At 40.7% G+C, this 11,953-nt stretch overlaps 1 protein-coding gene across 1 annotated transcript; it reads left to right on the top strand.

The window, feature by feature from the left end:
- Positions 1-3,371: 3,371 nt before the first annotated feature.
- Positions 3,372-8,201, top strand: LOC109487960 (hematopoietic prostaglandin D synthase-like). The gene is made up of 5 exons (XM_019792081.1): positions 3,372-3,636; positions 4,556-4,648; positions 6,011-6,123; positions 6,922-7,017; positions 7,731-8,201. Exons 1-5 carry the CDS (start codon positions 3,498-3,500, stop codon positions 7,893-7,895), a joined length of 606 nt encoding a protein of 201 aa, XP_019647640.1. The 5' UTR covers positions 3,372-3,497; the 3' UTR covers positions 7,896-8,201.
- The last annotated feature ends 3,752 nt before the right edge of the window (positions 8,202-11,953 follow it).

Raw genomic sequence — 11,953 nt, 5'->3', positions numbered from 1 at the left:
GGGAAGGCTCGAAGGTCCACTTTTTATCTAAAGGTACACAATGTACAAGATTTCTCTTTAGATGGACTGATTCGTATCATCAGTGGGCCTGGAATCGTATAAAAACTGCCTACTTTGTCATTGAATAAAAAGTTATCTCTGATTTTTCCTCTGAAATCCTCTCAAAAACGCAGGAAATGCCAATTTGGAGGGTTCATTTTTCAAAATTTCCCGGGGGAGCATGCCCCTGGACCCCCCTAGGAACTAGGCGCTCGCTGGTCCCTCAAGTAGTGGAAAGACCATTAAAAATCCTGGCTACGGGCATGAGGGTACGTCTGGCCTGTGTTATAACCACAGTGTTACACTCACTCTTCTATTAGTTAGCCCTATGAAAGTGTGGTAAATAATTACACTAGTACAGTAGGTACCATACTTTGTACCCTGTACAAGACTAGTTATGATGTCACACAGTGTACGTCTAGCCTGTGTTATAGCCTCTACAAGGCTTTAGGAATCGGCTGGAAAGAGTAAAAATTGTCCAAATAGACAGATAACATGCCAGGGGAGTTAATCCACTAGAGAGTACAGTTTCGGGTGCGGCAAACTGTACTCTCTAGCAGACCAACTCCTCTGGCATGTTATCTGTCTATTTGGACAATTTCTACTCTTTCCAGCCGCCTCCCAAAGCCTGGTAGAGGCAGTACTGTGTTACACAATCTCTCAGGAACTCACTGGCCCTCCTCCCAGAGACCAATGGAAGGGCTGCTAAAAGTTAGCCTGGTTACCAAACCTATTATAGCTCCCGAGTCCTACATCCTCTCCGCAAATACTGATGTAGGACTTGGGAGCTATAATAGGTTTGGTAACTTAAGGCTAGCTAGAAGTGTGTTGTAGTCAGGCTACAAGAATGTGATGAGAAGTTAAATGATAAAATCTAAGGCCAGCTTGTAGGAATTTTATAGACTCAGGAACTGTGTTGTTACAAAAACTATGCAATTTCTGCCCTTTGTGTATGTGTGCAAGCGCGTTAGAAGCTTTAGGGTAGTAATGATAAAATCAGCAAGTAAACATCGATGTGACCTCTGAGGCTCTGTATCTGTATCTGTATAGCCGGTATAACCGCCCTTCGGCGTAACACACCAGCTTCTGTATCCGTATAGCCGGTATAACCGCCCTTTGGCTTAACACACCAGCTTCTGTATCTGTATAGCCGGTATAACCGCCATTCGGCGTAACACAACAGCTTCTGTTTTTTTCAGCTCACTCTTAGTTTTTCACCAGTCTCCTGTACATTATCCCACCAGGGGCTTTGACCACTACAATGTAGATGTAGATTTATAGATATACATTTTTGCACATGTACATTTTTGTACATGTATACGCATAGCACAATTGTGCGATGGTGCTCCTTCATTGATTTGCTTTGATGGTATAATAAATTCACCAGTGTACCTATGGTACAAGCTATGTCTACTCAACCATTAAGAATAATAGTCCGCTGCTGTGTACTTTGGTTTGGTTTGATACAAAATCAACTACTTTTGCTACTTTAGGTGAAGGTTAGAAATCCAAGTGATAAGCTACGCAAAAAAACTGTTACTCAAGCAACTGGATATACTTTTGCTACTCTCTGAGCAGAGGTTAAGGCTTTTTTTTTGTATATTCCAACACCTAATCACAGGATGTGGTGACGGCACACTCAAGTTTTTTCAACTTATATTGATGCCACCACCAACACGGGACGATACAATACTTATTATTTTCACCTGAGCAAAGTGAAGAAAGTGGTATAAAGGCTTATTTTTTCGAAGTGTCTTACTCCTGTAGTACGTAGTGAAATATAGATATCAAAATCAAAGAAAAATCAATACAATTACAACAGTCTCGCCATTTGTAGACTACTGGCTTCAATATTTAGCGAGTAAAACGATTACGTGTTCATTTGATAAGTCTAGCCTGCGAGAAGTTTCTTTAATGTTTGCAAATCAAGCAATCTGCTTGCTTTACTTTAATCCTTGCTTTTAATTTCGTTCAAAAACTACTTTGAGTCTCGCACATAAATAAGTTGTTGTTATTAAGCACCTGCCTGGTGTAGGGCGTACTCGGAAAATCTGTATCTGTATATACCTGTACATGAATCTGTATCTGTACATGTATATGTATCTGATTGCAAATAAAGATCTCGAGTGATTACCATAGATAGATAGATAAATTATAGAAAAAGTTAACTTTAGATATGTTAGAAGTGAGCAGGAGAGGTGAGTGTAAAATAAATGAAAGACTAGAAAGGCCGACATTTGCTTGAGAGCAAATGCAGCAGATGGCTTCACCACATCCCCCATACCGAAAATGGATCTATCCTACGATGGCTGCCAATAGTCTACACCCCCATGCAGCAATGGAACCTTCCAATGCCGGAAATAGCCAAAAAGCCCTATTTTACATAACTTTAAAGTGGTGTATGTCAAAATCGTGAATGACATTCTTTGGACATGTGTCCAAGGTATCCCCATACCAAATTTCAGGTCATTCGGATTTAATATTAGGGCACAGGAGCCAAAAATGTAAATTTTTGGTCCGAAAATAGCAAAAAAGCCCTATTTTACACAATTTTAAAGTGGTATATGTCAAAATCGTGAATGGCATTCTTTGGACATGTGTCCAAGGTATCCCCATACCGAATTTCAGGTCATTCAGATTTAATATTAGGGCACAGGAGCCAAAAATGTACATTTTTGGTCCGAAAATAGCCAAAAAGCCTTATTTTTCCCAATTATAAAGTGGTGTATGTCAAAAGCTTGAATGACTTTTTGTAGACATATGTCCAAGGTATCCCCATACCGAATTTCAGGTCATTTGGTTTTAGTACCTGGGAACCAGATCTCAAAATGTATATTTTTTGCCTGAAAATGGCCAAAAAACCCAAATAAAACAATTTTTCAAAAAAATGAAAAAAAACGCGTCAGGGTATTTGCCCACTCTACCTTCATGCCAAATTTCGTGTTATTTGGCCTGAAAATGGCAGAGATGAATCCATTTAAAGAAATGGCAGGAGGAGGAGGAGAAGGAGAAGAAACATGAGGGAACACAATATGTCTTCACCACTTTGTGGTGAAGCCATAATAATCTGGCTATTGTATACAAGGATTATATCAATTCTGGAACGCCATACTAGAAAGATATCCAAGATGACTGACACTTGACTTTGCCGTCGAATCCCTTTTTTTAACCTCCTTGCCTCTACCAGGCACCGCGGATCGCTGGAAAAATAGTAGAAATTGGTCGAAATAAAGGGTCGCAAATTGGATCTTCTATGGCCCGGGATCTTCTCTGTTATACTAACCCTTTATTTCGGCCAATTTCTACTATTTTTCCGGCGATCCGCGGTGCCTGGTAGAGACTAGGAACTCCCGAGTGTAGCACGTTGTGTATGGTTGAGCACAACATTAAAAGGTCAACATCCTACCGGCCTTTGACCTACACTTTTCTTTTATACACGCCGTACAGGTCATACAGACATGGCTCAGCCCAAATACAGACTGATATACTTCAACTTGAGGGCTCGCGCGGAGGCGACCAGGCTGGTGTTCGCTGCTGCAGGAGTGGAGTACGAGGACGTCAGGATACCCAGGGACAAGTGGCCTGATCTCAAACCTAGTACGTCCTGAGTAGCCTCTACCTAGCCTTCAATAGAAGACCTTAGAAGCCGCTGGAATGGAATTGACAGACAGACAGAGAACATGCCAGGGCAGTTGGTTCGGGCGCTGACTCGGAGTACATTTGCCGCACCCCTGTCATGTTTTATATCTGTCTATTTGGCCGATTTTCTACTCTTTCTGACACCTGGTAGAGGCTGACTGTTGACGGAAGGGGAGGGGCGAGGAATATGTTTACGTGTACATGTCACAATGTGTAGTGGTACAGTCAAACCTACGGTACAAGCGACCGCCTCTTCAAACCGACCATACGAACAATGGCTAGGTGTAACGTTGACAAGTCGTTCGGTGTAATATTCTAGTAGTCAAGTCAAGTCAAGGTTTATTGCACAACGATTGTAACAGGTACAATGTCATGATGGCAGATAATAAGATTACTATCTAGCATGGGTCTATCAAAATTCTACATATAGGCTCAACTGGTGCTATGTCTGGCAGAGTGTTGCATATCACTACTGACTATTAAAGAAATAGTAACGTTACACCTCTACGTGTACGTGCTAAGCTACGCTATACATTTATAAAGAGTACAATGAGCAGCTGTCTAGTATAATACTATACAGGTTCTAAGAGTACTACACAGTGTTGACTAAATTACTGGCAAGATCTGCTGCAGCTTCTACATACATGTATAGCCAGCTGCCGCCGCGCCGCGTGCCTTCTAAGCCGGTTACGCCGAAGGGTGATTATACCGGCTACACAGATACAGAAGCTGGTGTGTTACGCGGAAGGGTGGTTATACCGGCTACACAGATACAGAAGCTGGTGTGTTACGCGGAAGGGTGGTTATACCGGCTATACAGATACAAATGGGCTAAGCCAATACCCCACTTACTGATAGTCATTGATGTCTCTTCCAGACACCCCCATGGGCCAGCTGCCGGTGTTAGAGGTGGGCGGGGTCACCCTCTGCCAGAGCATGGCCATTGCGCGCTTCGCTGCCAAGGAGACCGGTACGTGAGTCGCGAAAGCACGTCAAATATATTTTATTCTATTTATTTATTTATATATGGCCATGTTGATTTGATTATATGGATGACATCCTCCGGGAGCCCCAAAACTGATGCGCGCGTGCGATTAAAAAAAGTTTTGCAAAAAAAAAGTTCTTTTCATTATGAAATCTACGTGGTCATGAGGGTTGAGCAAATGGCACAGAATATGGTTTGGCGAATAATCTAGTCTTCAAGTTCATTTCTTTACAATTTCGTCTTTTTTCGTTTGATTTTGGCATTCTACGACATTGGTATAGTTTTTATCAATTTTTTTGTAACTTATGGTATATTTTTGCTCATTTTGCAACTGTTTTGTACTATTTACAGTATGGTTGAAAACTTTTTTTTTTTTGGAAACGGCCGAAAATTCATGCGCGCGCGGATATCATCCATATAATCAAATCAACATGGCCTATTTTAAATTAAAAACACCGTGCAGGAGAGGAAGCTCTTTAGGCTTTCTAGCCCTCCTCCTAACAAATAGCAATCACAAATTAACTGAAATACTTAAAATGACAATGAAGGCAAATGATAAGAAATTATTAACAAATTGTAAATAAGTAACCATTAGATAATTCAAAACAAAACATAGGCTTATTTCATAAAACCTCGGCCAGGAAAAGGGGATAAAGAACAAAAGGGGGTGCGGTAGTAAAAGGAAAAAGGAGGGAAAGGAGGAGGAAGAGAAAAAAGGTTTGAAGAAAGAAGAATCTAATTTCAACTTTCCTTGTGTACAACTGACATAAGTGAATTTAACTTGACAGACATGACAAACGCATCCGGTTAAGTCAACCGTCACTTCCTTCAGCTCACTTGTATCCCGCTGATGTTGTTTACAATAATAAAATAATAACAAAAGCTAAAGAAATTCTTTATAAAAGCTTGTCATACAAATGAATGACTTCTATTTCAGCACCAAGGAAAGATGCTGTCTGCTACAAATGATTTTTGTCGGTCCCAGCCCGGCCGCGGGTCGGATCTCCCTAGCTCCGGTCGGGCTGGTACCTCGGGTACAGTTAACGTTAACATAACCCGGGCGTCTGGTTGTCACCCGGGCTTCCAAATGTTCCCGTGGAATAATCGAACGCGTTTCGCGCGCGCCGCTTTCGAAAATTCGAATACGTTGGAGTTGATGTTGTTACATTTTTTGTCTAGACATACCAAATTTTGGCACAATTCGCATTGAAAGATGTATTTTATCGGGTGGTTATGACATCGGCCACCGAGCCTCAGTCGGGCTGGGACCGAGGGTGATGCGGAATATTCGTGTTGTGTTCTAATATGTATCGTACGCTTTCTCCATGATCTCTCCCACTTTGCCAGGTCTAGCAGGGAAGACTGCTTTAGAGCAAGCGCATGCCGACATGCTGGTGGACGGGATCGACGACCTCAGAGGAAAGCAGGCGGTGATCCGGAAAGCGTCTGAGGACAGAAAGGTAGCCTCTACCAGGCTTCGGGAGGCGGCTGAAAGAGTAGAAATTGGCCAAATAGAGGGATAACATGCCAGGGGAGTTGGTCCCCTAGAGAGTACATTTTGCCCCTACCAGGGGTTCGGGTGCGGCAAATTGTACTTTTTAGCGAACCAATTTGCATCCCCTGTGATAGAGGCTACAGAAAGGTACACCGCATTATTGCTTAGCCTCCTTCGCAGAAATCTTGCGGATACGATTATTTTTTTTTGGGGGGGGGGGCGTTAATACGCGACTTCTTTACATGGGCTAAAGGTTCTTTAATAGAGAGATGTTTATTGCAAATTCATGCCCGAGGGCTAATTGCATACAGACATTAACAAGAAAAATGTGGTGATATAACTTATAAGACTATTTGCTAACATAAACTGCTAACATAAACTTCTACGTGTACGATATACTTATAGAACCTACTCTCTCTACTTAAACCTAATAACGTTGGTATACATACAGGGTAAAAAGTAGATATACAATATGTGACCAGGTAATAGGAACAAAGTAACTGTTATTCTAATCTATTCTATTCTATGCTATTCTATTAAACTATTCTTGCCATGCTATTAGGGGGTTTGACTTCTTCTCAGGAGGCAGTGGGAGATGAAATGTCCGACTCTTTGAAAAATAAATGCATCATTACCCTTGATAGTCATGACGAGGAATACATAACGATTTTTGAGAGGAATGCAGATCAGATACACTTGTACATCTTCTTCTAGTTCAATATAATATATTTTTTTAATCCTGAGAATGCTTTGCATACCGTAGGAACAGTGCAAGAAAGAACTTGCAGATTTTGCTCCCGACTTCCTCGGCAAGTACGAGAAACTGTGTGGACCACATGGTCATCTTGTTGGCGATAGTGTGAGTATCATCATGATGATAGTAGAACATATGTGTTTGTTCAAAGTAGAAGATCCTGTACAGTTCTAAGTGCATGTATACATAGAAAGAGGTAAATGTAAAGTACACTCTGATCGATGATGACTCCAGCATCGCAGGCAACCTTACTGGATGCCTGAATAGCGCTGTGGCCAACACAATATATTATTAAAATACAACATGCAGTCGAACGGGTATCATTATTAAAGCATTATTGGTTACACATTGCTAAAATTTATATTAATTATAAATAGTCCTGTCTTTAGACATTACGCAGTTCTAGAGTTGTAATTATTTTGACAGTGAATATGCATAGGCATATGTCTGTGATGATAATGCATTTACCAATCGCACCAGCTAATTTCAATATCATGTTTACCATAATCCAGAATGAAAATATGTTGTTTTTGCTCTGTTCCTTTTCCTTCAAACAAAAAAGTGTCAATGGCTTAGACCAGACGGCTGTCGCTGTGGTAACTGGTGCTACAGCAACCACCCTGTGGTGTTGGATTACATTATGTAACAGGTTGCAGGATAGAATTGAATATTTGTTTCGAATTCTGTGTCACGTACAAGTAGTTGCTCAACTGTGTGCATGCACAGAAATGGTGTAGAAAGATTGTGTAGAAAGTAGATGGTGTAGAAAGATTTTTTCTGCTAAGAAGGCTCATGAACCTTTCGATCTCCTTTCGCAGCTGACCTGGGCCGACCTGGTGTTCTATGACGTCATGTCCAAGGTCCTGGCAGTGCTGCCCGGCGCTCTGGACGGCCTCCCCAGACTAGCCAAGGTCATGGACACGGTCACGGCCAACGAGGGAGTCGCCGCCTGGCTCGCCAAGCGCCCAGATACTCCACACTGATCGTGTAGGATAGGAACTGCCCCATACATTCCAGGAAAAAGAATTATTGTATAGAAAGTGTCAGTACTCCAAGAGAGGAATTATAGTACAGGATCTGCCCGTACATTCCAGTAAAAGGAGTTATCGTATAGGATGCCAACACATTCCGTTTAACAAGTCTTTGCTTTAGTTATTTACAACATTTAATTATGTTTACCTAAGAAAATCGTGTTGTTTTTGCGCAGTTTCTTCCTGTTCTTCTTCCATTCCAAACAAATAAGGTCAATGACCAGACCCAGACGTCTGTCGCCATGGTAACTGGTGGTGGGTTACAGGAATGTGTTTGAAAAAAATATAAGAATAAACAAAACAGTAGTTCGTTAAGCCGAACCATGTGAAGAGGCATTTACTTTGCAAACTTACCTTTCTATTTATATATATATATATTACATCACATAATGGCGATAGACTATCAATTATTTATTTTCATATCGCCACTAAAATGAAATGCAAAATGTAATGAAAGCAAAGACTAGTAAAAATATTAGATTAAAAACTGAGAGTATCTGATATAATGCTCAGTGACGACAGAGCTACACTGCTATCATGGCAAGAAATAAAGACTCAACGAACGATCCTATCTTCTTGACAATTCCAGCTATGGGTGTACGTGTGTGTTTCATATGACTCTTACTTTACTTTATGTTGTTGCATTATGATTGCATTATAATGTTGCATTATCGTCTATTTACATGGTGTTGTTGTATTATAATGTTACCTCGCGTTATATTGTTACAGTATATGTTACTTTATATCATACAGTTAGATAGGATTGTTACATACACATTCTTTTTTGCTAAACAGACGCCTACAATACGGAGCAACATAAAACGATTACGTGTTCATTTGAAATGTTGATAAGTCTCGCCTGCGAGAAGTTTTCATGTTTCCAAATCAAGCAATCTGCTTGCTGTACTTTAATCCTTGCTTTTAATTTCGTTCAAAAACTACTTTGAGTCTCGCGATGCGCGCAAACAAGTTATTGTTACTGAGGACCTGCCTGGTGTAGGACTTGTTTTTGCTGTCCAGAAACCTGACAAGCCAGGCACCATGAAGAGAGGGCAGCAGCAGCCCCAGACTGGCGGCACAGACGGTAGCGTGTTTTTGCTTTATATTCCGTAACACACTACTCTCCAAGCAGAGGTTGTGGGGAATGATCGTTACCTTTTTATATATGGCCGGTTTTTTTTGTCCTGATCCCTTCGGTGGCCAATTGGATACTGTCGGCCGGTTGGATACTGTCCGCGTGTTGGATACTATCTTTTTAGCCACCAAAAGATCTGCTTGGAGATTAGTAACACACGGCTTTCCTGGGCACAGATATCCACTAGTCTCCAAGCAGATCCTAGCGTGGCAAAGAGTATCAAATTGGCCGAGCAGTATCCATTGGTACCCAAGGTATTGGACCCTCTCTCACCAATGGATTCTGCCTGGCCAAATTTTCCACCCTAGGATCTGCTTAGAGATTAGATATCCACAGCTGGACAAAGACGTCCTGAGTTCGAATCCCAACTGCATGTGTTGCTCACCCAATATGCATGCCAATAAACTGCGACCGGGAATGTCGGGTGAGCGACAGAGCCGGGATTCGAACTCGCGAACTCTTGATATAGCTGTTCCTAAAGATTTTGCAGATCGAACTGTAAACATTCCTGGTTATTCAGCAAAAAACGTATGATGAACATAATTATGAAGGTTATGTTTTCGGTGGCGTTCCTTCGTGTGTCTGTCTGTCAACACGAATAACTCAACTTGGCTTGGGTGGACTGGCTTGATGTTTGGTAGGTGGGTGGTCTTGATGAGACGTCAAAATCATGAGATTTTGGGCCCCCACTGCATGGATTATATCTTCTGACCGCATGATTTATATCTCCTGACCTGGACGTGCTAGGATCACGAATGTTGTACGGTAGATTAGCTCGTGAGCTCGGCAAAACATTACGTGCGTTTCGCACTAGCAGCTTGTTCTGAAAATGTAGGGTCATTCGTTGAAAAATATTTTAAAGAAGATAATTCAAGAACCGGTTGATGGATTGTTGTGATTTTTTATATCATCCATCCACCAATCCATCCACCCACCAATCCTCCCCTAGCGTGTACGGTATGTCGGTTGCATAAATGATCATGGAACTCATGTTTTCTTTCACCAGGCGCCACACCCACGCAGCAGCCTCAGGCTGATTGGCGGTCCGTTGCGGACGCCGCTGCGAACATTCCCAACACTCTGTACGTCTCCAGAGCAGGTAAAACAAGAGTTCCGAGATCTCATACCTCCATGAAATATGGACTTGATATGTAAATGTAAATGTAAATTTCTTTTTTAATTATGCAAATGACCTCTGCATTAACATGATATATGCATCGTGATGTATGTTAACTTTTGATTAACTTACAGATGTCCCAAGTATGACATTCCCATCATTCACCATTAAGAAATCATATACTTTTCGCATTAATTATGCAAATTAGGTCATCATTTGCATAATTAGTAACTGTTGATGTTCCGCCTGCCATATGTTACATACATTACATGTATGAAAGTAGTATAATGTAAAACACTGTAATTATAGAATACCTCATTAATTATGCAAATAAAGTCCTCATTTGCATAATTTGCATAATTATGTACATCTCTCTCTCAGCTACCTACTCACCAAAAATGATGAAAATATGTTGTTCCTATCTGGACTTATTGGCTTTTAAACATTTCGCCAGAAAGTGCCCTGCAGCTCCAGAACAAGCTGCTAGGGGGACCAAACTCACACCACTTATTCCTGACAGGAAAAGCTATCTGTCACCAAAACATCAAGACCATAGCATGTTCAGGACAAAAGATACAAAAACCGGAAGTTCTACTGCAGTACCAAGGTCATCCACCAGGAGGCCCATATTTGACCTTGACCGTTGTCTTCCTAAGACTTACCAACATACCAAATATCATCATAATCCATAAAGGCGTTATGAAGTTATGCTGACCACAAAGTTGCGGAAACACAGACAGACAGACAGACAGACAGACATACAGACAGACACGCCAAAAACAATACCTCCATTTTTCATGGAGGTAACAACGACTTTCCAGCTTAGGTTATACAAAATTCCGTGTTTTCTTGTTTCGTTTTTTTCTCTTAGGCCTTCTTTAGAATTAGACGGCGATCTAAAAAAAAGATTGCAGCGTCATCTGCTACTCTCCTGAATTTTAGGCATCTTACATAACATTACAAGTTATACAACTAATAAAAACATGTATTACAGTTACATTGTAAAAGAAGACAGAATATTCTTAGGATGTAATAATTGGTTAATTGCCACTGGGAGGTTTTAACAGGTGTATTTGTTCAACAGGTGAGTAAAGTATGGAATAGGGATGTTTTTATGGCGGTTTGTTTTCGCCAATGGTGTAAAAAGCTGTTATGCACTTTCCATAATTGGAATGTGACGCAATATGTAAGAATATGACTTGAAAGGACAACAGAACATAAATGAGTCTGCCCTCTGTCCTTTGAAACTTTAATGACACTGTAGCACATCAGAGGTAACAGAGGTATGTTTTAATATTCCACTCCATACCATACGAACACGATGCAATTTATACTGGATGGAAAAGGCTCATATGGAACAGTCCATTTTAGAATGCTGACGAAGATGGAAGGAAATATGCTATATTTGCTCCGGAGCAAATGTCGGCATTTCTAATGTTACTTCGCATTATATTGTTTAACTTTAATTTAATTTAATCTAATCTGATTTAATTCTAATTTTTCATTTATTCACCCAGGGTTTACATGATGCCATAATGTAAATATGTTGTACATATATTGCAAACCATACTTAAGTACAGTCATTGCATCATCATAATAAAAATCCTTCAAAATAATACACTGCTATTATATGTAACGTTATACATCATTGTTAGATTGGACTGTGAATTGCATATTCGACTCTTTTGCTAAACAGACGTCCACGATACGGAAATGAAGAAGTGCTGGCGCCTTCGCAACAAACTTTGGCAGATCATA

The sequence above is a fragment of the Branchiostoma belcheri genome, unplaced genomic scaffold, assembly GCF_001625305.1.
Source record: "Branchiostoma belcheri isolate BF01 breed outbred unplaced genomic scaffold, Haploidv18h27 scaffold90, whole genome shotgun sequence".
NCBI lineage: Eukaryota > Metazoa > Chordata > Leptocardii > Amphioxiformes > Branchiostomatidae > Branchiostoma > Branchiostoma belcheri.
This window is presented reverse-complemented; position numbering and strand designations above follow the sequence as displayed.

Excerpts from the sequence above, each read along its gene's own strand:
- LOC109487960 (XM_019792081.1), top strand. The coding sequence starts at position 3,498 with ATGGCTCAGCCCAAATACAGACTGATATACTTCAACTTGAGGGCTCGC. Across the intron at positions 3,637-4,555 it reads GTGGCCTGATCTCAAACCTA|ACACCCCCATGGGCCAGCTG; the intron begins GTACGTCCTGAG and ends TGTCTCTTCCAG. Across the intron at positions 6,124-6,921 it reads AAGCGTCTGAGGACAGAAAG|GAACAGTGCAAGAAAGAACT; the intron begins GTAGCCTCTACC and ends TGCATACCGTAG.